The following is a 25993-nucleotide window of genomic DNA, read 5'->3' on the forward strand; positions in this document are numbered from 1 at the left end:
AGCCAATATACGCACGGACACGCAAGATTCATCCGTCTCAGCTCCTGGGGTGGGCCATTTCGGCATCTTCACCTTGGGTGCCACAGGACCTTGACCTGGTAGCCTACAATGGGACTTTTATGGTAGGGTAATTCTTCCTATCTGGGATCAATTACAAGCTTATAGAGGTTTGAACCCTTCTACACTACATGCAACGTTATGAATTACAGGTTGTAGCTGGAGTTCTTATTTCATGTGCTGTCTAGTGCTGTTTTTTAGTTGGTCCTGTTTTTTTTTTTTTGTCTTAATTTTTTTTATTTTTAATATGAATTTCAATGTATTTAACAGAAACTATAGTATTACAATGGAAAACCGGTTCACCTTCATATTTCCATTCTAAGGAGAAATAAAGTGATTTTGGCAAAAATAGATTTTGCCGTTGGCTGTTTAGGTGAGAGTTGAGAGAAAACAAAATCTACCCTTATTCTTATCCTTTACTTAGAAGGTTTTTTTTTTTTTTTTTTTTTTTTTTTTTTTTGTATTTTTAACTCTTTATTTAGAAATTGATTTTGCTGTACTTTATTTCTCTATTTTTTCATTCTTTATTTATTAGGTGTATTTATTTATTTTTTTTTCCTATTGGATTTTTTTTTCTTTATTTGGAAGGTTGTTTTTTCGTTTTATATTTTCAACTTTTTACTTAGAAATAGTTTTTTATTTGTACTTTACTTTACTTTTTTAATTCTTTATTTAGAAAGGCGTGTTTTCTCTCTATTTGTTATTCTTTATTAAGGAGTCTTTTTTTTTCGCATTGTTTTGAAAATTTCATCCTTTTTTTTTTTTTTTTTTTTAAATGTGTGTTTTGTTGACTTTATTTTTTATTCTTTTTTAGGAAGGTGTTTTTTTTGTATTGTATTTGGTATTTGTTTTGTTGTTTTTGAAAATGTTATTTTTTTTTTTTTAACTGTTGACTGCCAGTATCTCAAAAACTTTGAACATCTCGACATCATATGGATGAGAGTCCCCCCCCCCCACACCCCTGCCTCATCTAGAGCAGTCAAGGGAAGAAAAGGGCCCCCAATTAGATCTATGGTAGGCCCTATGGACAACTGAATTTGTTTTTGTGTTGGGTATAAGGAGGTGAGGGGTATGAATTCCAGGGTCGTAGACCATTCCTCAGCTGTGGGGATACCTACCTGTTCCTGCCATTTGGCTTCACTTTTTGCCATGGCATTGGTAAGACTTTTCGAAGAGAAGGGTATTGCATATTTTGGCAATGAGACCTTTCCTATTGCTATCATAGTGATCAGGACCGACTGAGAGCAGAAAGGAGGCGTATTGTGCTTGTGGGACCATCTAGCATGTCTTAACTACAGGTACTGGAACATAAATTCTATGGAAAGGAAAATTCTTCTTGCAGGGTCCGAAAAACGTATCTCTGTATTCATTAATGCAAGTGCAAGTACCTGAAAGTGACCTGATATTGGCAGAGCTCAGGCTAGGTGAAGGAATCTTCTCACCATTTTCTCCAACAACAGATCTGCACCTTCCAAAATTTAGATGCAATTTGTCTCTAGAGTAGAGCTAGGGACCAACCAAAAAAGTCTGCCTAGTTCTCCAGGAACCCAAATTTCTCCTTCTTACACCAGTTTCTCCCATTGCCCCTTTGGTGTGGCCCCTGGCATGGGGAGTTTTTTCTGAAAATGCTACATGGGGGGGGGGTCCTTTTTTTTCAACTTGGTATACAAGTCACTGAAATATTTTTTCGAGATGCTCTATTGTCCTTGATATCAACATGTACCATGGCATCTGGGTTCTCCCCAACTCCACCCAACCCAAAATTTTGATGCAGTCTGTCCCTACAGTAGAGCCAGTGATCAACCAAAACGTCTGCCTAGTTCTCCAGGAACCCACATTTCTCCTTCCTACACCAGTTTCTCCCATTTCCTCTTTGGTGTGGCTCCTGGCATGGGAAGGTTTTCTGAAAATACTACATTGGGGGGGTCCTTTTTTTTCAACTTGGTATCCAAGTCACTGAAATATTTTTTTCAGGATGCTCTATTGTCCTTCATATCAACATGTACCATGGCATCTGGGTTCTCCCCAACCCCCCCCAACAATAGGTCATCCTGATTCGCATTGTGCCTGGTAAACTTTTGGGTGATCACCGTCCTGGTGAAAGATTACCCTGTCCTTCTAATAACGGATTCTCCTACCGCCAGTGTCTGTTTATCCTTGCCCATAGACATGATCCCATCCTTAGTATAGCAGTCAGTCCCCTGGCAGCTGCAGGGTATTTTCTGCGCCATCAGCTCTATTCCTGAACGGATGTCCCCAATATCATGCAACCGGGCATAATTAATGGGGTGTATCAACTCGGGGGTAGCTTATCTAAGGCCGCGTACACACGGGCGGACTGTCCGCCCAACTAGGTTTGTCAAACAGTTTGACAAACAGTCCGTTCAAAATTAGCATGAACGGACTTGACCACACACGACGAACGAACAGTCCGCTGAAAACTTGCGCGATGACGTGAACGGCACGTACGACGGGACGAGAGATTCGAAGTCCAATACACTGCAATGCAACCTTCGCAGTGTAAATTCTTTCTGAGCATGCGCGAGACTTAGTTTCTCGAACAAGCCTACACACGAGCGGACTGTCCGCTCAAACCAAGTTTCAGCGGACAGTCTTACGGAAATTCCGAAAAACTTTGTTCGTCAGACTGTCCGCTGAAACTGTCCGCTGAAGCCCCACACACGAGCGGACTGTCCGCTGAAACACTGTTCAGCGGACAAAGTTGGGCGAACAGTCCGCCCGTGTGTACGCGGCCTAACACTTTTCCCTCTACAATATCTTCTAATGGTGACCCAGCTATCTAGTTCTGGATCCTGCACTTCATGTCACCACTTGAATCTAAATTGGCCCCCGTCACCCCACCAGGAGAAGGACTGTCTCACTCACTGGACCATGTCTGGAAGAAGCTAGAAGGTGTCAGCTGTCCTGGGGACTTTTGATTTATAACCCTTGATTGATCCCTGTGACTGGACAGTGTTCTGTGAATTGCATTGGATACCAGTAGTTGTTTAATGGTGCAAGGTGATCAGACACCAAAGAGATTTTCCTCAAGGTCCCCAACTGTAAGGCCTTAGCCCTTGTACACACGGTCGGAGATTCCGACAACCAAATCCGTCGGATTTTGTCCGACGGATTTTGTCCGAAACTGTTGTATACACACGGTCGGACAAAGTTGTCGGAAAATCCGATCACTCAGAACGTGATGACGTTATTTCATTACGACGGGACTACGTTCAGGCTAGTAGCCAATAGCTTTGGTGTAGGAATTTGATCTGAGCATGCGTGGCACTTGGTCCGATCAAAATTCTCTACACATGATCGGAGTATGTCCGATCAGAGCATTTTGTCAGAAAATTTTACCAACACATCGGATACTCAGATGGAAACAGTCCGATGGAGACCACACACAGTCGGAATATCCGACAAAACGGTCCGATCGGACACATTCTGTCGGAATCTCCGACCGTGTGTACAAGGGCTTAGACTTAAGTGCGTCGGGACCCTACGGGGTAAATGGCCGCGTTATATCAAAATGCCACTCAACTCAACTCGACTGTTCAATATTCATAGTTACTTAAGGAGAGGACTGTCCTCTCGTTAATGCTACTGAGCATTTTTGGAGTATCCCATGCTCCAACCCCTCTCCTGTTTAAAATGTATTTAAGCAATAAGTCCTAAAAAGACTTCCCCAAGAGTGTGTAAATAGAGCCAGTGTGAATGGACTGGTTCTGGCAGTGGTATGTAGCTTTTGCTATCAGGGAAAGGACCAGTTATCACCAGTTGTACCTATGGGGGTAGTAGCACTAAACTTGCATCATCTCCTCCCAACAAATCTGCTAAAACCACGATATTGCTGAATGCAACTCAACGGAGACTAAACATTGTCTTATTTCTGCTTTTCCTGTTCTTTAGATTTTCACATTGAGAAGACCGTAAGCCCACCCACAACTTGATCAAGACATGATTAACTCAAAGCATTACCGGTCGTCCTCTGCCCAGACTCCCACTATCCTATCACCCACTTCCCATTCACCCTCTGGCCTATTTCCTCCACCCCTATCTCCCACAAGCTCAGTCTCACCTATCACCCCTCAAAGAGCCACTGATAGCTCCCTGGGGTGTCTTGTCAATGACCGAGACCTGCACCTGTCGGACCATCTGGGGGACGGCTGCTTTGGGGTAGTCCGGAAAGGAGAATGGAGGATTTCCAGTGAAAGGACAGTGAGTATCTTTTTCTTTTATCTCTGTTGGTTCTCTGAGTTCTCTGACCTCCTGCCATGTTCTATCTCTATCATCTACTGCATCTTTACAGGTGAGTGTTGCAGTGAAAACCCTCCGTGCGGATGCCAGCTTTGACCCTGCGGTTCTTCAGGATTTTCTGCAGGAAGTGAATGCGATGTACGCCCTGGATCACCCACATCTCATCCGACTCTACGGCGTGGTTCTTACACAGCCAATGAAAATGGTGAGTGGCTGACATTTGTCACAAACAAGGATTCAGACCCTCCTGCTTTCCAAGTGGTTGGAGTCTATGGGGTAGCAGTTTTCTACCTTCTCATAGGAGCTTGGACTTAGCTGTAAGCTAATGTTGTAGGCTGGAGTTAGGTTGCAAGTGCAGAGAAGGCACAGCAGAGACTTAGACTGTGAAAACTTTGGGTTCAGAAATGGTGAGGCCAAGATTGTGGGTGCTTCTGAGGCTGCAAGGCACCTGAGGAGCCACAGATCCAAAACGCAATGTTCCCCACGCACACATTCAATAAATCCGGCTGTTCGGTGATGCTGGGTGCTGTAATAACCATAGGCTGGAAACCGTGTCTCCTCAAAGTGAAGAAAATGTCATCAGCACACCAAGGATTCCTCAAAAGGGTCCAAAGCTTTATTTTGGGGCCACATGCTAGAGATACAGCAATGACCCATCACGGTCACTTGCCTGATGAAGGGGCCCTGCATGGCTTGCTGTAGCTCTATCATGTGACCCTAAATTAAAGCTTTGGACCCTTTCGAGAAATCCTTGATGTGCTGATGACATTTTCTTCACTTTGAGGAGACACAGAGGCACTAAGCGGGTGCAACGGCGGTGTAACGTACATGTTGGTGGAGCCTGAGGAGCAGGGGGAAGGGCTCTCTTACAGCCCTGGCTCTGGAGTTACTGGTAAGGTGACAGGGAATGCCGGAGCTCAGAGTGGCCTGAATACCTGGTAGAATACCTGGTAAGTCCCTCGCTGGCAGGTGCTGGTGTGCGTCTGGAATTCAGGATAAAGGGCCTGGACGCACTAGCGAAGGAACAGGAGCCAGAGAAGACTGCAGATAGGCTGGTGTGAATGCAAGATGGGCACAAGGCAGAGTCGGACAGTCTGGGTCAGCAACTAGCAAGCAGATCAGGTTCAGGCGGCAGGCAGGAGAGTAGTCAAAAGACAGGCTGAGGTCAGCAACAGCAGAACGGATGAACAGAAGGGACAGGCAGAAATGCATTCCAGGAACAAGCTAGGGGCGGCATTCAGGTAGAGTCCAAGGCAGGATCAGGTCGGCAACAGCAACTGGTAACAGAAACACAAGAACGTAATAGACCAAACAGCATTGACACACTGAACTAGTGCAGTATAAATAGCCCATCTGGTGCTTGCGTGCACCCTTTAACCAGCCACAGGCAGGATTTCTTAGCTTTGTGCATCTGCACAACTGAATTGTCCTTTTCTGAAAGGTGGCTGGCTGGCTGCACAAGGACCAGGTTTGGGTGCAGGGGAGACTTGGGCTATGGCTGCAGCAATGGTGGGGCTATGAGTGCAGGTGCAGCAATGGCATCGTTTTTAAAAAAGAACACTATCCTGGCCAGGGCTGGACTGGGAAAGAAATTTGGCCCTGGACTTCATCCAGACTGGCCCACTTACATTTTGAGTGTCCCATCAGCACCCCCTTACATCAGAGTGTCCCATCAGTAGCCCCCTTATATCAGAGTGTCCCATCAGTAGCCCCCTTATATCAGAGTGTCCCATCAGTAGCCCCCTTATATCAGAGTGTCCCATCAGTAGCCCCCTTATATCAGAGTGTCCCATCAGCAGCCCCCTTACATCAGAGTGTCCCATCAGCAGCCCCCTTACATAAGAGTGTCCCATCAGTAGCCCCCTTACATCAGAGTGTCCCATCACCAGCCCCCTTACATCAGAGTGTCCCATCAGTAGCCCCCTTACATCAGAGTGTCCCATCACCAGCCCCCTTACATCAGAGTGTCCCATCAGTAGCCCCCTTACATCAGAGTGTCCCATTGCCAGACCTCTTACATCAGAGTGTCCCATCAGCACCCCTTACATATGAGTGTCCCATCAGTAGCCCCCTTACATCAGAGTGTCCCATTACCAGACCCCTTACATCAGAGTGTCCCATCAGCAGCCCCTTACATCAGAGTGTCCCATCAGTAGCCCCCTTACATCAGAGTTTCCCATTACCAGCCCCCTTACATCAGAGTGTCCCATTACCAGCCCCCTTACATCAGAGTGTCCCATTACTAGCCCCCTTACATCAGAGTGTCCCATCATCAGCCCCCTTACATCAGAGTGTCCCATCAGCAGCCCCCTTACATCAGAGTGTCCCATCAGCAGCCCCCTTACATCAGAGTGGCCCATCAGCACCCCCTTACATCAGAGTGTCCCATCAGCACCCCCTTACATCAGAGTGTCCCATTAGCACCCCCTTACATCAGAGTGTCCCATCAGCACCCCCTTACATCAGAGTGTCCCATCAGCAGCCCCCTTACATCAGAGTGTCCCATCAGCAGCCCCCTTACATCAGAGTGTCCCATCAGCAGCCCCCTTACATCAGAGTGTCCCATCAGCAGCCCCCTTACATCAGAGTGGCCCACTGAGCCATCGGCCCACCGGGAAACTCCGGGTAGTACCGATGGCCAGTACATGCCTGATCCTGGCTAGGGTAACTGTGGAAGAGCAAATTCCATGTACAGAAAGGGAAATTTGATCTACACAAAAGGGGTATCTTGACAGAAGGGAGATATGGGCGTGCCTACCCCTGCAGGGTAGCACAAGAGAAAGTTATGAGTATGCCCCTCCTGCCCCTAATTGGTTACAGAGGTAGGCTGTGTATAACATTCTAATAAGGGCATGTATTTCTTTCTTTCTTGTATCTCAGGTTACAGAGTTGGCACCTCTTGGATCCTTACTCAGTCATCTGCACTCCTATAATGGGGTGTATTCTCTGCAGCTCCTGTGGTCATATTCCATCCAGATTGCCTCTGGGATGAGCTACCTTGAGACCCATAATTTCATCCACAGGGACCTGGCAGCTCGGAACGTTTTGGTGATCAGTGAACAGATGGTAAAGATTGGAGATTTTGGGTTGACAAGGATTGTGGAGACAAATGATGATCATTACACCACATCTCCTGGTCGAAAGATACCCTTTGCATGGTGAGGATGGAATTCAGCACTTTGTTGTGTCGTAGAGTGAAGGATCAGTAAGGAGTAAGATGCTAACCAAATCTAAGGTTGGGTTATGTTTGGAAAGTCAAAAAACACTAATAAGTCCATTATTCTCCCTCTGTGTGGTAGGTGTGCTCCGGAGTGCTTGAAGTTTGGCAACTTTTCACACGCAAGTGATGTCTGGATGTTTGGGGTCACCATGTGGGAGATGTTTACTTATGGACAGGAACCCTGGTTTGGCTTAAATTCAAGACAGGTAATGATAGGCGTGAGCAAAGGGTATGCAAGGTGTGCCCCGTATGGTGCACATTTCCCCTGTTTAGACCCCTGAAATATAAAAAAAAAACTATTTTATTTATTTTTTCTCCTAAAAAAAAAAAATTGTAAAAGAAGAATTAAAAAAAAATAATAATAGAAATGAATACTACTGACACCGTCCACTGCCCTACTGACATAAATCTCTGCCTTTATGACCCCATCTACTGCTCTACTGACACAGTCTATATATATATATATATATATATATATATATATATATATATATATATATATATATATATATAAATATATATATATGTATATATATATATATATATACAAAGTAATAATATATTTAATATTATAAATAATAAATATATTATTATAAATAATAAATTTATAATAACATTTATACAATTTATAATAAATAATTATTATAAATAATAAATATAAATATTATAAATATAATATATAAAGTAATATATATAGTAATATATATATATATATATATATATATATTGTAAGGGATCTTCCCGGGGTAGGGTGTGTTTGGACACAGTTCACAGCAGACTTGGAATTTGATAAAGCAGATCTTGGCGTTTATTCGTGGTACAAACAGTCCAGCAAACAAAATATACAGCAACACCGTGCTTTCTAAGTACAACAAAAATAAAAGTCCTAGCCCGGCTGGGCGCTTACTAACAGGTTCTGCTCACCTATCTGACACTTACAAACACAGCGTCTTTCGCCTGGATATCGCAGGGTGAGTTTTAGCTCCAGCAGTGGCTGTGCTTGCAGCTTCCTTCAACACACAGATTGTTCATTCCCTGGCTGAGAAGCAATCACCTGCAGACCCTACAGAGCCTTTAGCTTCCCAGGCTAATTAGGATCCAAGCTCACCTGATCCCAAACCCAGAACTGGATCGGGGGATGTGGAATGACAGGTCCCTCTACCAAACCTACCTGCCATTCCATATAAACCCAGGCCCGGCAAAATTAAATAACAACTCAGCAGCATATCGCTGCTGAGAAACTGAACCATCCTGGATTTACCATCTCACACTGTGTAGCAACCTAGGTGAGATGTACACCCCCTCGATCACTTCTCCAGTGACATGTCTACATATCCCCCCCCTCTTTTTCAGACCGGAGGGCTGAGCCTTTTGTCCCCACAGACAACTTACCCTTGACAATGCGTCAGCATTTGCCTGTAATTTCCCTGGCCTGTGTTCCACAGTGAAATTAAAGTTTTGTAGGGAGAGAAACCATCTAGTCACTCTTGCATTTCTCTCCTTGTTTAACTTCATCCATGTTAGGGGGGCATGGTCTGTCACCAACTTGAATTTCCTGCCTAGCAAGTAATACTTTAAAGATTCTAGGGCCCACTTTACTGCCAAACATTCTCGCTCCACAATGGCATAATTTTTCTCGGCCGGGGTTAGTTTCTACTCAAGTACGTCACTGGATGCTCCTCACCATTCACTACTTGTGAGAGTACTGCACCTAAGCCTGTGTTAGAGGCATCTGTCTGGACCAGAAATTCTCGCCTGAAATCGGGGGTGACTAACACAGGTGGTTGGCACAAGGCAGACTTAAGGCTTTGGAAAGCCTCCTCGGCCTCTGGGGTCCACGTGACCATTGCTGTCTTTCCGCCCTTTGTCAAGTCAGTTAGCGGAGCAGCAACTGAGGCAAAGTTCGGCACAAATCTACGGTAATAACCCGTAATACCCAGGAAAGCTCTAACCTGTTTCCTTGTCAGGGGTCTAGGCCAATTCTGTATTGCCTCAATTTTATTTAGCTGTGGCCTAACCAATCCTCTTCCAACAATGTAGCCCAGATATTTGGCCTCTTCTAGGGCTAGAGCACACTTCTCGGCATTTATGGTCAACCCTGCATCACTTATGGCATCCAACACGGCCTGTACCTTACAGAGGTGACTTTCCCAATCAGGGCTAAAAATGACCACATCATCGAGGTAGGCGGCTGAGTAGTCACGATGTGGTCGCAGAATCAAGTCCATCAACCTCTGGAAAGTTGCAGGCGCTCCATGTAACCCGAACGGCATCACTACATACTGGAATAGCCCATCAGGGGTGGAGAAAGCAGTTTTCTCTTTAGCCTCGTCAGAAAGTGGAATCTGCCAATAGCCCTTTGTGAGATCGAGGGTGGTTATGTACCTGGCGTTACCCAACTTCTCAATCAACTCATCTACCCTGGGCATAGGATACGCATCGAACTTGGAGATCTCATTCAACTTTCTGAAATCGTTACAGAACCTCCAAGTTCCATTGGGCTTTGGGATTAGCACAATTGGGCTGGACCATTCACTCTGTGACACCTCAATTACCCCCAGAGCAAGCATACGTTTTACCTCGGCAGATACGGCTTCCCTACGTGCCTCGGGTATCCTATAGGGCTTAAGGTTTACTCTGCTTCTAGGCTCAGTTTCAATGTGATGATGGATGAGGTGTGTACGCCCTGGGAGGTCAGAGAACTTGTTTTTGTTTTTCTGTAAAAATTCCTGAGCCTCCTGTTTCTGTGACACTGATAGAGTATCACCTACCTTGACTGGAGGGATTGGTTGTGACAAATTATTAACAGTATTTGTCGCCCCCAAGGATTCCCTGTCTTTCCAGGGCTTGATCAAGTTTATGTGATAAACTTGGAAAGGCTTCCTTCTACCTGGTTGGTGCACCTTGTAGTTCACCTCACTGATCTTTTCAACAATTTCATAAGGACCTTGCCACTTCGCTAAGAATTTACTCTCAACAGTGGGGACTAGTATAAGGACCCTATCGCCTGGGTTGAATGTCCTGATTCTTGCGGACCGGTTGTAAATTCTACTTTGGGCCTCTTGAGCTCTCTGGAGGTGTTCCCTTACCAGGGGCATTACAGTGGCTATACGGTCCTGCATTTGTGCTACATGCTCAATAACACTCTTGTATGGGGTGGACTCATTCTCCCATGTCTCTTTTGCAATGTCTAGTAGACCCCTAGGGTGATGACCATAGACCAACTCGAATGGTGAGAACCCTGTGGACGCTTGGGGCACCTCCCTAATAGCAAACATGAGGTAGGGTAATAAATGATCCCAGTCACGACCATCTTTTGCCACCACTTTCTTCAACATATGTTTCAAAGTTTTATTAAATCTCTCCACCAATCCGTCCGTCTGGGGGTGGTACACAGAGGTACGGATGTGTGAGATTTTAAATAGTCTGCATAATTCCTTCATTCCTTTCGACATAAATGGCGTACCTTGGTCAGTTAGGATTTCTTTGGGGATCCCAGTCCTAGAGAACATATAAAACAACTCACGTGCAATTGTTTTAGATGCAGTGTTTCTTAAGGGTACAGCCTCAGGATAGCGGGTCGCATAATCCAGGACTACCAAAATATACTGGTGTCCTCTAGCTGACTTTACAATGGGACCCACTAAATCCATGGCAATACGCTCAAAAGGCACCTCTATAATAGGGAGCGAAACCAAAGGACTGCGAAAATGTGACACTGGGGCACTAACCTGACATGTGGGGCACGACTCACAGTATTTTTTAATGTCATCATATATGGCCGGCCAAAAAAACCTCTGGAGAACCCTCTCTCGCGTTTTGTCAGTCCCCAAGTGTCCCCCAAGAACATGGTTATGTGCCATGTCAAGCACCTGACGCCGGTACGGCTTAGGTACCAGAAGCTGTTCCACAATCTCATCTTTAACCTTATTGACTCTATAGAAAAGATCATTAGTCACCGAAAAATGTGGAAATCTTTTTTCAGCATCTGGTTCCTGAGGTACCCCGTTCATAACAGCAACCTGCTCTCTCGCATTTTTGAGAGTGGGGTCCTGTAATTGTGCAGCCCCAAAATTATCGCTAGACACCTCTAAGTCTAGTATATTTTGCTCAGTGGGAGGAGCCTCCTCCTCCCCAGCCAGGACCTGCAAAGGAAAACAATCATTTTCATCCTGCACATTTTTATCATTCACAGTGGACAAGGCAACCCCCTTAGAGGTATCCTCACTCCTTTTGGGGATTTTTCTTTTTTCCCAAAGAGCCCAGAATAATGGAAAATCGCGCCCCAATATTACATTATGCATGAGGTTTTTAACCACACCCACTTCATATTGTACGGTGCCTTGTTCAGTCCCGACTTTAGCCAGCACTATAGGGTACACTTTTGTATCACCATGTATGCACACAACACTCATATGCTTTTTAGACTCTAAGTCCCCAGTCACCAGGCTAGCATGCACCAAGGTTACAAGGCTTCCTGAGTCCATTAACGCTTTAACAGGAAAGTCATTGATTGTGATGTTGCAGATTTGCGGTTCAGTCTCTAGTCCAGGAACTGCAGCACAAGATGGTTCCGCAAATAGCGACTGACGCCTGCTAGCGTCACATTCCATGGGTTCAGAGGTAAGAGGGCAATGGGCCGACACGTGTCCCGCCTCATGGCATCTCCAACACTGGATAGGGCCTGGTCTCTTTGGCAAGGAGTCCTTTTCAGAGCCCCTTAGCCACCCGGGACCATCACCAGTCTTTTGTCCCTGAGACACCACTTGAGCCCTTTTCCCCCCATCAGCACCCCTCCACACTCCCCCAATAGATGGAAGTCTCTTACCAGCTGACGGCACAGATCTGGCGCTCCGGGGAGGTGAAGATGCTGCAGGAACATCACGGAGGTAGTCCTCAGTCGCCTGGAACCTCTCCACAAGGTTGACAAGTTCGTTTGCATTCTTAGGATCACCTTGTCCCACCCAGCGTTGCAAGTCAGTAGGAAGGGCTCGGAGGTAGCGATCCATCACGACCTTCTCTAGGATTTGTGCAGGAGTAGAAGTGTCTGGCTCCAACCACTTTCTTGCCAAATGGATTAGGTCATACATCTGGGACCTCGCTGATTTGTCCAGACTGTAGCTCCAGTTGCGTACCCTCCGGGCACGGACTGCAGTAGTAACTCCTAGTCGGGCAAGCATCTCCTCTTTTAGCCGAGTATAGTCCTTAACCTCTTGCTCACTGAGGTCATAGTAGGCCTTTTGAGGTTCACCTGTTAAATAGGGCGCAATTACCTCTGCCCACTCAGCGGCTGGTAACTTCTCTCGCTCAGCCACGCGCTCAAATACTGTTAGATAGGCCTCAACATCGTCCTCAGCAGTCATCTTTTGCAGCGCTTTCTGCACAGTCCTTCTCCCAGAAAAAATCTCTGGAGCGGCTCCCTCCATTGTGGGTGGATTAGCAACCACAGGCGCCTCTCGATTTACTATCAGGTGCTCGATAAGTTGTTGTTGTGCAGCCATCATCTGCTGTTGTGCAGCCATGGACTGTTCATGTCGTCTATTGGCCTCTGTCTGCGCCTGCTGTTGTGCAGCCATCATCTGCTGTTGTTCAGCCATGGACTGTTCATGTCGTCTATTGGCCTCTGTCTGAGCCTGCTGTTGTTGCAAACTCACTTGCATAAACTGCTTCAGCATCTCCTCCATGTTGCTGGACTGTTTTTGGAGTGTAGTTGCAGCTTTCACCCAGGACATCAGCAGCTGTAGCCAAGTCTGTCCACACCGTTGCCCCTAGCAACCGCGTTGCCCGCATTCTCCACCAATTGTAAGGGATCTTCCCGGGGTAGGGTGTGTTTGGACACAGTTCACAGCAGACTTGGAATTTGATAAAGCAGATCTTGGCGTTTATTCGTGGTACAAACAGTCCAGCAAACAAAATATACAGCAACACCGTGCTTTCTAAGTACAACAAAAATAAAAGTCCTAGCCCGGCTGGGCGCTTACTAACAGGTTCTGCTCACCTATCTGACACTTACAAACACAGCGTCTTTCGCCTGGATATCGCAGGGTGAGTTTTAGCTCCAGCAGTGGCTGTGCTTGCAGCTTCCTTCAACACACAGATTGTTCATTCCCTGGCTGAGAAGCAATCACCTGCAGACCCTACAGAGCCTTTAGCTTCCCAGGCTAATTAGGATCCAAGCTCACCTGATCCCAAACCCAGAACTGGATCGGGGGATGTGGAATGACAGGTCCCTCTACCAAACCTACCTGCCATTCCATATAAACCCAGGCCCGGCAAAATTAAATAACAACTCAGCAGCATATCGCTGCTGAGAAACTGATCCATCCTGGATTTACCATCTCACACTGTGTAGCAACCTAGGTGAGATGTACACCCCCTCGATCACTTCTCCAGTGACATGTCTACAATATATATATATATATATATATATATATATATATATATATATATATATATATGTGCTGGGCAGGTGCTGGGCAGATATGGGTTTGGCCCTCAATTTCTACTTTGGTTGAAAATGCTCTATCAGGCCCCTAAGGCATGTATAAGGACTAACGGTAGGGTCTCAGATGGGTTCCTGCTGCAGCGGGGTATGTGCCAGGGGTGCCCCCAAAATAATATAAACTAGAAAATAGAATAAATAATAGAAAAGAATAGAATAGAAAATAAAAGCATAGAATAGAAAAAAGTTAACTAGAATAGAAAAGAAAAATAGAATAATAAAAAAAAAGAATAGATTAGAATAGAATAGAAAAAAAGATTTTGTTTTTTAATTAAAATTTTGCATCAATTTTAACATAATGAATATACGAAGCAAGATCAAATATACGAAGAAAACAAATCACTCTCTCATAATAAGAAGGAAATTAGGTAATTAAATTATTAACTTAATGAAGAATCTGAAACGAAACAAAACAAATGTTTCTGTCGTGCACATCTCTACCAATCACCTTCCCATCCTGAGAGTTGTAACCGTCTCCATTACTCCAGATTTTAGCTACAATTGAAAAAAGTCATGAGCGGCTGGAGTGCCCCGAAGATTGTCCTCATGCTTTGTACAATGTGATGATGAAATGTTGGGCGTACATACCGAAAGAGAGACCAAATTTTACTTCTATCATCAGCCTTCTTCAAGAGGTGAGTGACCTGACAACTGTACCAAAGAAGTCTGTCTCACATATTGTCTTCTAATTTGAAGGATTGTCTCCAGTACTGTCCTGCAGGGTCGGGACAAGGGGGGTGTACAGGACAGTATGTCAACCCTACAGTGGGCAGGATGGGAAGCTGCCCTGGGCGCAGTAAATCAAAGGGGCAAAAGAATGGACGCGGAGTAGTACACCCATTCTACAGCATATATTATTGGGGGGGGGGGGGCACAATTCTGGGTCCTTGCCCTGGGCACTGGATGACCCTGTCCCAGTACTGCTGTCCTGTAGTGTATCTTCTGCTGGATCCAGGGGAAGTCAATGTTTGGATTCAAAATATCCAACTCTGCTATTGCTCTCTGCAAGGATCCGCAATAGATCTAGAGAGAATTTTCCCCCGTTTTTCCCTCAATTCTTATTTTATCTTTCTTACCTTCAGCCTAGAGTATCAGAGGGGCTGAGGTTCGGGGCAAGGAACAGAGGACCCCTCCTAATCAGAGGCTCCTATGAGGGTAGTGCTTCAGAGATGAATGAGAGCCTCTCTCCAATCTTTGCTCTTGCAAGCAATTTAATCAAACGTCTTCATTGTAGCTACAGCCATAGGGTTTCCACTCCAGAAGCACCATCACCTTTACGTGTTTCGCCAACAAATGACTCGAATACAAGGATGTGATTATGCTGTTTGTTGATAAAAACACAATTTTGTGAGATGGTGGTTCTGGGGTGGAGATACTATGGATGTTTGAATAAATTATTTTTCATTTGATTTCTAGGAGGTTTTTCATCTGTATTTTATGCTTTATGTTTGGCAGAGAGCTTACACTATATATGATGATCTGAGATGTTACTTATGAAGAAACGGCACTCAAATTGTCCTCTCTCGTTAGTCCTTTATTTGATAGACAATGTCTTTCTTCTCCAGGTGAAACCTCTGGAGGTTAGGCTCCTTAAGGACGGTAACAATCCTTTCCGGCTGCCCCTGGATGATGGGGATGTAGTCACTGTCATCGAGGCTGGGTAAGATAAAAATTTTCTCTATTTCTATGTACAACCATCAACCTTTCATCTCTCACACATGGTTCATAACTTGTCACGATCAGGGGTCAGGCTAGAAGACCAGTTGCTATAGCAGTAGTGCGATTACCACCAGCCAGCAGATTAGGTACACAGGTAGTCACCCTAGTGGATGATATGGACTCACCTGAGGTGCAGCGTCTAGGTACTAACTGGTGTTCACCAGAGCTCCTGATGGTGGAGATGGATTTTGCTGGTTGCGGTCCTCAGGATCACCCCACCAGGAGGTGATCAAGCTGGGGTCCAGTAGCGGTTAAGCAGGTAAGGATCAAACAGAAGCATAGTCGGTAAACAAGCCAAAGGTCAGTAACGAGTAGTTGCAGGTTGGGATGAGGAACAAGCCAAGGGTTGATAACGGGTGGTGGCAAAATATGGACAGCAGCAGGTAAGACAAGAGGGAGATACTGGCTGGAGAGAGCACAATAACCTGGCAAACGGGAAGTGCATTGACATGGCTTGAATCAGGAAGTTCATGGGAGGAGAAAAGAGTTTAAAGTTCAGCAGAAGTCAAGGCACAAGGCAGGGTTGTGCAAGGAGCATCATTGCTAGACACTGTGGAGGTTCCAGGTTTAAGTCCAGGCCCTGACATTACTACTCATCATTTATTTTCTGCTTTTCATAAACGAATATCCATCATCAACATCTCCTTATCTCTTGCTGATCAGTCTTCATCAATCCATCATTACCACCTGTTACTTCCATTTACTGTAACATCTGGTGTCCCCATCAGAGTCCCCCCTTACATCTGGTGTCCCCACCAAAGTCCCCCTTTACATCTGGTGTCCCCATCAGAGTCCCCCTATACATTTGGTGTCCCCATCAAAGTCCCCACCTAACATCTGGTGTCCCCACCATAAATGTAGGCCAATCACATTGATATTTCAAGTAAAATAAAATAAAACCACCTTACATAAAGTGTCCCTATGAAGGTGCCCCTTACATCTGGTGACCCCATCAGGGTCCCTCCTTACATCTGGTGTCCCCACCAGAGTCCCCCTATACATCTGGTGCCCCTTTACATCAGGTGTCACCAGTAGAATACCCATTTATATCTGGTGCCCCCCATTAGAGTCCAGCTATACATCAGGTGCCCCATCACAGTCTTACTTACATCTGCTGTCCCCATCAGAGTCCAATATACATCAGATGCCCCCCTCTCTACATCAGGTGCCCCCAGGTGTCCCTCATTCACACGTCAGAGTTGCACCCCCCCCCCCCTTTCCCTCCGTAGTCACAGATCACACACTGCAAAGAAAGTCCATCCTTCTTCTCTCCAGTCTCCAGACAGTCTGTCTTTACTCCCCTGCAGTACCACGCCAAGACTCAGGTGAGTTCTCAGTCTCAGTCCGAGCTCTCTATCGCCCCCCTGCAGGCCGGAGGGAGAAGAACACCTAATCCTCTCTCCAGCTATCTTAGGGAGCCACAGTCCGGTCTGAATAATGTGTCCAGTGACTGAAAACCAGGCGCATGATCCAAAACCCGGACTGTCCGGAAGAATCCTAGACAGGTGGCAACCCTATTCCTAAGAGATTAATCCCGGGCCAGGTCCTCAATATTTAAAGATGTCCAGGACTGCTCTCCAGCACGAGCTTCTCAGATGGCAACTACAGTATATATATATATATATATATATATATATATATATATATATATATATATATATATACCAGCCCATGTCATTTTTCAAATAAAAATTATTTTTAATTCTTACTAATACTTTCATGTTCATAATATTACTAGATGGGACTTTTCCAAATTCCTTCCTCCAGGTTAGACACCAACCTCTGGAGAGGGCAGAGTCAGCGGACTCTTAAGATTGCAACTTTTCCTGCTGCCTCAATCTGCCCGGAGGACTTTGCCCATGCGTGTAGTTCTGTGCACCTGTCCAATCACCTGGAGAAGCTTTCTCTTAGGAATGATGACACTCAGAAGAAGTAAGTCTATTACCACCACCAAGTAAAAAAAAAGGAGTAACGATACTTCTGACATACTCATGAGTTTTTTTATTTTATTTCTTTCAGCATGAGAGCCAGAGAAAGGGAGGACAAAAGGTCTGGTCATTGTCAATATAGAGGTGGAAGAGGAATGCTTAGTCGAGGTAAGTGTCTATGGGGGTGATTTACTAAGACGAATGCTCTGCGTCGGTTCATACATTAATTGGCACGCTGGAAAATTTGTTAACCGAATGTGCGAACCGGCGCACATTGAAGCGCGAATAACGTCAATAAATACCCGCGTATGTAAAATGCAGCTGGCGCTAGCGGTTTTCTCATTGATAATAACGCACGCCCAATCCAATTGGTTAATTTCATCTCATTGGGTGTGTCTTGTTAGGCAATTAGTAGGTGTTCTCAGTGATTTAACCCTTTTGATGCTAATCTCATTCCTATCACGTCTAATAGATTTTTGAAACGTGTTTTTTTATTTTTTTTTATTTTACCCAAATCTTTCAATACATTACAAAAAACAGAGAAGAGTTTCTACACCCAATAAATTAATATTTTCAGGCCTTGATCTTTAAAGGTGACCATACATTGCAGTCAGATCTTAAAAAAAATTGATTTTGTGCAAGAGCCTGATTGATTTCCTATAATTTGAATTCATTGTTCAAGTGTGTCTTCCTATTACCTATTTTGCCGAAAAATATTGAGTTGGACAGAGATTGCCCAATCAGAATGCATAGTGCATGATCATCTTAAGTGCCAAATTCAGAATGTAGATGTGCCACGGTCCACTTGTGTTTTCCTGACGATATTTCTTGGGCATTATACAAGGCACATGAGAAACCACCTTTTTTACAAGACATGCCAGAGTGATCGGGGATCTTCAAACTACGGCTCTCCAGCTGTTGGGGAACTACACATCCCATGAGGCATTGTAACACTCTGGCATTTATAGACATGCTAGTCATGATGGGAATTGTAGTTCCTGAACAACTGAAGGGCTGTAGTTTGAAGACCCCTGTGATAGAACATTATTATGCCTCTAGAATTGGGAGTGTGGCATCTACCCAACTTCTCTCTGCTGGTGGACACAAGAACCTACATCTCTCTCTCTCTCTCTCTCTCTCTCTCTCTCTCTCTCTATATATATATATATATATATATATCATATATATATATATATATATATATATATACCTCAGTCACGCCTACCGCCTAGCGTTGGTGGTCAGGCACTATAGCTGGCTCTGTGTTCTTCACCCTAAGAGGCTCCCTTTCCCATAAGGCAAGCAGGCCTTCAAGGACTTGGTTGCCCCGAGGCCTTATGCACAATGCTAGAGTGCCTGGCTACCACGCCAAAGCAGGTGCGATTTAAACACAGCAAACGGGTACTTGCGATTGGCAGGCAGGCAGAGCGGTGTAACTGTAGTCTGGGTTCAGGCAGGCAACGTTTCGAGAATAGTCAGGGTCAAATCCGTGGTCAATAGGCAGGCAGCGTTCAGAGAGTAGTCTAAAGTCCAATCTGAGGTTGATAACAAGGGAACCCAAACTAGCTGGCAGGATGGGGATCAAGCAAGGCAAAGGTTAGAGCATGGGAACAAGGCAGGCAAACAGGGAGCTTGAGGCGCAAATGCAAACACTGTCACAAGCATGACACTGAGGGTTTGGCAGGCTGCAAACAGGTTTGGTCTCCACCAAGAGGCTGTGTCTACAATCACCCTGCAGGTGGAAAGTCAGACAGGAAGAGTGCAGACCAGCCAAAACCGGCTGGATTGGGACCAGCCTTTGCCATTGAACAGGAGCATTATATGCTCCTGAAAAGTTCAAATACATGACACATTTCCATATTCCAACCATCATCATTAATTTTATTCACTTTGGTCTCTTTTTCTGTCATTCTTCTATTGTCTTTCATCTCACGTTGTTGTGAATTACACCTACAGGTATGTCTAAAAGTATGGAAAACATCTCTGACTGGGAGGTAAATAGCAAGCCTCATGGGCTGCTCATACCTGAGCCATATAGGCAAGATATGGATTGCATAGCACCTATGACCCATAGGTCCTCTATGAGAAGAAGGAGTGAGCAGCCCCCACAGCATTTAGTGGATACTCCCCACTGCTCAGCTCCAACCAAAACAACATCCTCCAGGGATCAGTTTCTGGTTGTGCCCACCACCGCAAATTGCCCTAGACGGTCCTCAAGCTTTAACAGGAGAGAAAAAGTTTCATCTACCCCAGGCTTGGGTCCAGGAGAGATCCCGATTGCCCGTCGACCTTCACAGATATCTACATCTCAAAGATGCAGCAGCAAGATCACACACAGCGAACTGCAGAGAAGGATCAGAGAGGTGAGGACACCGAATGGTCTACATGTTAATAAATAAATTGTGCAAACATTTTGGGTGAGCAGGAGGAGGGATTTTGGTTGAGGGGTGAAGTTTAAGTAGTTTTGCCATTCTGGGGTTCTAGTGGCAAGCACCCCTCCATCTCTCCTGATGCCCCTTTGCCTCCTCTGGCTACCTCATAGTCTTCTGTCAGATACGTGGCTGGAGAAGATCAGAACCAGGAAATTCTATGTGTGATACCTTAAAAGTGGACAGAGAGATGGAGCAGAAGGGCACCACTGCCCCTCTTCAGCCAATCGACGTGGAGTAGATCTTCGTGGATTTTGTCTTCCTCTTTAGATGTAACCCCAATATTGATTCCTTCTTCTAAATGATTGGGGGTCTTGGTGATCCTCTGACTTCAGTACTTTGTGAGTAGTAAAGAGTGGAATGTTGTATAGGAGATTTGGCCCAGGTTAGCCTTATCTGTAGATGTTCTTCATTGTTTGCTGATCCATAGTCAGACTGGCTTAGACTGCTAAAATGGTCCTGCATTCCCTTCTGAATGGAGTATTAGGTATTTTCTTAGTGTATGAACATGTGGCATGGCCATATGAGTGCGCTATTTCATCAAAATGTGCACCCAATTATAGGACCTGTATAGGGCACCATAGCCAGAGTGTGCTATTTCATCAAAATGTGGAACCATTTATAGGACCTGTATAGGGCACCATAGCCAGAGTGTGCTATTTCATCAAAATGTGGACCCATTTATAGGACCTGTATAGGGCACCATAGCCAGAGTGTGCTATTTCATGAAAATGTGGACCCATTTATAGGACCTGTCAAGGGCACCATCGCCAGTCCACTTCTCTGCTGACAGATCCACAAATAATACGTCCAATTAAATGTGTGGAATCAGAGCAAAAGTGAAGTGAATTTATTCACGACTGCTTCCTGGCCACTGACCCAGGACAGCAACCTCAGTGTTCCTTTTATGACTGGTACACTTTAATATACACAATGCATTTTACAGACACCACTGAATCCCGGATGACGCGGACATCTAATTTCTATGATCTACTTTGCTGCAGGTGGAGGATCAGGTCCCTGGTGCGACGCCAGAAAAATGCCAGGAAGCGCTGCGTTTCTTCGGAGGAGACGTGACACGGGCCGTCCAGCACTTAAAGGTGACAGTTTCTTAATAAACCAACAAAATTGCTTATATCAGAGATAACTGTGAATTGGGGGTCGCCGACAAATGTCTCATCTATATCCATGGTGTTCTGCACATATATAGCTGTGTGATGACAACTTTATTGGGCATGAACCCATTTAATTTAATTACTGTGGTCAATTGTAGCACCATAACATCTGGGACGGGGTAAGCTTCACACCACAAACATTATCAACCAAATATCTAGACAGAATAACACCCTTAATTAACTGACCCTGATTTTAGGTACCCAAAGATTCGGATTGTCTAGATCCGGAGCAGTTTGGAGGTTTGAGTACAATCTTTAGCGATATCCCCGGGTGGCCATTAAAGACCTCCTTCTAATGGCCACTGTAAACCTCCTGAGAATACTCGTTTCTGGGCTGGCTACAATACTTTCTGCATCACTGACCTAGAACAAGCTTTCAGATCAGGAAAGTCATTTTCACTCACCTTCATACTTGGTCCAGGTCAGTGATTGAAGCCAGAACAACAGCCCGGAAGGTGGCATTTTCATAATAAGAGGTTAGTAGATGGGAGCTGAAGATCTATGAAAGATAATTAGGGATAATTAGGAATATTTAGAGGAGTTCGGTATACATAAAAACTCTTGTCGGGAAGACTGTTTGCCTAATAAGCTTCTTGCGGGCTGGTACAGCCCTCCGTCATGTTGTGTGGTTTGGAGATAAGATGTAAGCACCACCACCGTCAACTTCCAGGCCATTACTTTAAATAAATTATTAAAAAGGGGGTGTTTATTCATTTTTTTATAGTATACAGGATCTTTAGTCTTTAACCCTGAGTTATATGCAGCTACCTTCAGGGGATTGGACGCTGGCAAAAAAAGGAAAGCCGCAGGGACATCCGCTATATAACCCTTGACATTTGTATTGTCTGACACTTCCCCCACATATCCAATAATACCCCAAACTCCTCACCTGACTCCAAACCACCTCACTCCCCATTAACCAGACCAGACTATGTTTGGAGTAAATGGCCGACAGGCCTTGATTTATTAACCAAAATATATAAATAACAAATATAAACTTTCAATAAATAACTTTAATTAACATGTAAACTTTACATTAATACTGAATCATGGGTCATTAGCATACCCAAGACCCTACTGGTCACTGCACAATACCTTTAACCTCTTGACCTCCAGACGGACTCCCCTGTCTCGGAGTCTATACCCAAACCAATGCAGTGACCTACCCCTTTTACTCTTCCTGGTTAACCCCATGTAACCGTGAAGTACAGATCCAACCACCCCCATCACCATGGATGGGTACAACCTATTCTCCACCTGCACCACTTGACCTTATCAACTGACCCCCCAAAAACCTGCCCACCCCCGTAAACATACCACAACAAAAAACCCCACTACCAAAAGGGAGAGTGGGTGGGAATCTCTTCCCCCTCCGCTCTCCGACTGACCCAGGCTTCCACTCGGCTTCCCGGCGAAATGGAAGGCTCCACCCACAGCCCTGCCTACCCGAGATCCTTAAAGCGGCCCCTCTCTACCTTCCTTAAGACGGCGACAGTGCCTCCAAATCAACTGTCATGCCGTCCCTGCGCCCACAGCCTGCGGCTGTCGCTCCGTGGACTTTCTTTTCACTTCTAGCTAGCCTAATCTTTTGCTAGTTTACTTTTACTTTACTTTGCTAGTTTACTTAATGGTCTTAATCTACCAAGGGAAGCCTACGTTTTTATGTAGAGGTTATTTTCTCAGAAATATTCTTCTGTCAAAGTCCTAGCTGCACCATAGCTACTGCGGCTTCTTTTGCAGCTTTTGATACGGTTGAGTCTTGGAGAACCATCCCTTGACTCTTCCCCAGAAAGATGTTGGTAATATCGTTTTGAGCATCAGATCTTGCGTGGGAACTCACCATTAGCACACAATGCATTGTTAATAATATAAAAAAGGTGCAAAACCCTATACAGTATATATAAAAATATGACTTCCTCACAAACCAAAACTGTATAAAGCATTGATTAATGAAAAAGGGGCGTCTTGGTGAAAAAAATAAGTGCAAAAATTTGTAAACAATAACATGAGTCCACTTCCAGTGTCCAAATTAGGACCCCAAAGGCTAAGAAAATATCCATGTATATATTAGGTACATAAATCCAGCAGGCAGTGTTCCCGGGCCACCTCACAACAAAAGTGCCACCTCCTTACCGGATCTCAATGATCTCTAAACAAAATAGATCAATAGTTCTTGAACACCCACACAAGGTCACCCCAGGGCACATTGGTACTTTTAGGTCACTTCCAAACCTTCACCGAGTACCAAGGGTCAACGGCTCTCCTTGGGGATAATGGGAAGAGAACAAGAAAGGACCATAGAGTAGAATCACCAAAACATCCAATTTATTGCATACATTTTATACTCACAAGTATCACAATTTATATAAATGCATAAAAATGAATCGTCATTTTACACCAGCTGGCATGATGACATCATAGACCGATTGCCCTTCCCAATGCGTTTTGTCTGCAAATAGTCTATAGGAGACAAGTTATATATTCCTGTATCTGGGATATTAAGTGCAACATTTCCCTACTGGAATAAGCGCACAGAAATATTTGCTTATAAACGATGCATCGCGTTCAGTTAGCCGCAGCGTGCTACACAGGTCCATGGCCATAGACTACCAGAGACGGAGCCCTATCCCTTTGGGGGATACCCATAATGGAGAGTGAAGGCAGGAAGGAGTGCCTAGTCCCTTAAAGCCTGGCAGAAGTAAAGAGAAAGAAGCGAGACAAAGGCAGAAAAAGAATTGGAATGAGGGTTCCAACTCTTCCACACGCCATCCAAAACTAAAGAAAAAAAGAAAAGGTGAAGGATAGAGAGGAACGAGAAAGAGGACAGGCAAGAAATCCTAAAAAGTTGATAAGAAGCAGTAATGAAACTGGTCAAAGCCTAGAACAGTGATGGCGAACCTTGGCACCCCAGATGTTTTGGAACTACATTTCCCATGATTCTCCACTACACCGCTGAGTGCATGAGCATCATTGGAAATGTAGTTCCAAAACATCTGGGGTGCCAAGGTTCGCCACCACTGGCCTAGAAGATAAGCACAATAATTTGAAAACCAAACAAACAAAAAAAAACCCCAATCTCATGAACCCTACATCCGTATGAATTAGAAGTGACACCAATTTCTCAATGTAAGGGTCTTCTCTCTCTGTGTGTCATGGAATACTTTCTTCTCTTTCCAGGTAGTTCATCTCTACAACTTGACCCGGTACGGTAAGGAGGAGTGCCGCCAAATCCTGGAGAAGTTCAACTGGAACATGGATGCTGCTTCCTTCCATATCGTATACTCGGGAAACCTTACTAAAGAGAATTAATGAAGATTCCTCCCTTCAAGGAGAATTTCTGCCTGCCTAGGATGGTGCCAGGGGACATGCCTTTAATCACCCACCGGCCACCGCTTTGAGAGTTGCTGGTTTTTAACAAAATCTTTTCCCTTCCTCCTGGTGATTTGCCTTTTAGCTGAACCCAGACAACAGTGACAGAGAGTTTCTTCCACTCCATTGATCTGCTTTTTGCTATTTTATTGGCTCAGTTGCACAAGGGGAGAGGATTTGGGGTACGGAATGCCAAAGAACAGCAACAAAAATGCCCTCTGCTTAGTGGTATCTTTTAACCTTTTCTACTAGTCAGGTTAGAACTCTTCATGCCTCTGCCACAGGCTAGTGTACATTCAGTAGGCCAATAGGTAGGACCTCTCTTGCAGTTTTGCCTGAGCGGGGCTCTTCTTCAGGTTAGGCTTTCTCTCCCAGAGACAGGGCCATAAAAGCATGTATTGGACCTCTCAGCAGCTATACCCATCCCATACAGAAGGACTTAGGACTCACATTCTCCCCAGACAGCAGGCCTAGGAAGAAAAGATCTTCATATTCTACATTACCTTCAGACAAAGTCTGGGAGGAAAATAACCTTTTCAGAAGTACATACTCTATAGGAAGCAGCCCAGGAGAAAATAACCTTTCCAGAAGGTCTCCCCAAATATTTATTACTTTTCCCGGCCCACATCACTGGCTTAAACCCCTCGATGATTGGCCAATATGGAAAAAAATATTCAACCCAATCCATTGTATCCTTTTGCTCTGCCTACTGAAGAACACTCTTCAGTAGTATGCAGAATCAGACAATGTCCTTGGGCTTAGGGAAACCCAATGAACTCAAATAATGTAAGCAGGCAATACTCAGGCTGGTTATAGCTTGGTTGCCAATGCAAAATTTGAATTACAGACCCTCCGGCTTACGGCTTCCCCTACGATGGACCTTCCTGCACTTGATCTAACCTAAGACGCATGGGAACGGTTTTTCTCTGTGATGCCAATGGATATTGTTTTCTGGACTGTGTATATGAAGTTTCTTATGTACATTACTTAAATGCTGTGCTTTAGAAGCTGTATTAACGTATCTTTAAGTAAAAGAAGAAGAATTTGGTTTCTGGCTGGAGGTTTATTATTCAAAAAGTATGCCTGAATACCTGAATGATAGCTTGTAAAGTGAATCTGTACGCAGTTAGACCGCATGCGGCTGGGCAGTTGCTGTCTCATAATATGCAACACTGGTGCAGGTGAATGGATCCTGAATACAAGTAACAAGTGTAAACCTGGTCAGGTCAGGAGTTGGAAGAGGTCATCCTACTGGGGGTGAAGAGAGGACCCCCCCAATAGAACATGCATCAGGTGACCTGAGCAGGGGAGCTTAATTCACCTAATGCATGTTC

General features: G+C 44.9%; 1 protein-coding gene across 1 annotated transcript in view; it reads left to right on the top strand.

Moving 5' to 3' along the window:
• The window catches only part of LOC143981433 (activated CDC42 kinase 1-like), a 38328-nt gene extending 12621 nt beyond the window's left edge, over positions 1 to 25707 (top strand). The window contains exons 2-12 of the mRNA XM_077479267.1: positions 3970 to 4278; positions 4370 to 4522; positions 7198 to 7475; positions 7617 to 7743; positions 14528 to 14674; positions 15605 to 15699; positions 17526 to 17690; positions 17778 to 17854; positions 19643 to 20049; positions 21120 to 21215; positions 24468 to 25707. Of these exons, the coding sequence (XP_077335393.1) occupies positions 4018 to 4278; positions 4370 to 4522; positions 7198 to 7475; positions 7617 to 7743; positions 14528 to 14674; positions 15605 to 15699; positions 17526 to 17690; positions 17778 to 17854; positions 19643 to 20049; positions 21120 to 21215; positions 24468 to 24599 (1938 nt within the window). The 5' untranslated portion in view covers positions 3970 to 4017 and the 3' untranslated portion in view covers positions 24600 to 25707. The remainder of the gene's footprint in view (positions 1 to 3969; positions 4279 to 4369; positions 4523 to 7197; positions 7476 to 7616; positions 7744 to 14527; positions 14675 to 15604; positions 15700 to 17525; positions 17691 to 17777; positions 17855 to 19642; positions 20050 to 21119; positions 21216 to 24467) is intronic.
• Positions 25708 to 25993: the final 286 nt, after the last annotated feature.

The sequence above is a fragment of the Lithobates pipiens genome, unplaced genomic scaffold (assembly GCF_037356315.1).
Source record: "Lithobates pipiens isolate NorthernLeopardFrog02 unplaced genomic scaffold, aLitPip1_a1.2 Scaffold_157, whole genome shotgun sequence".
NCBI classification, from domain to species: Eukaryota; Metazoa; Chordata; class Amphibia; order Anura; family Ranidae; genus Lithobates; species Lithobates pipiens.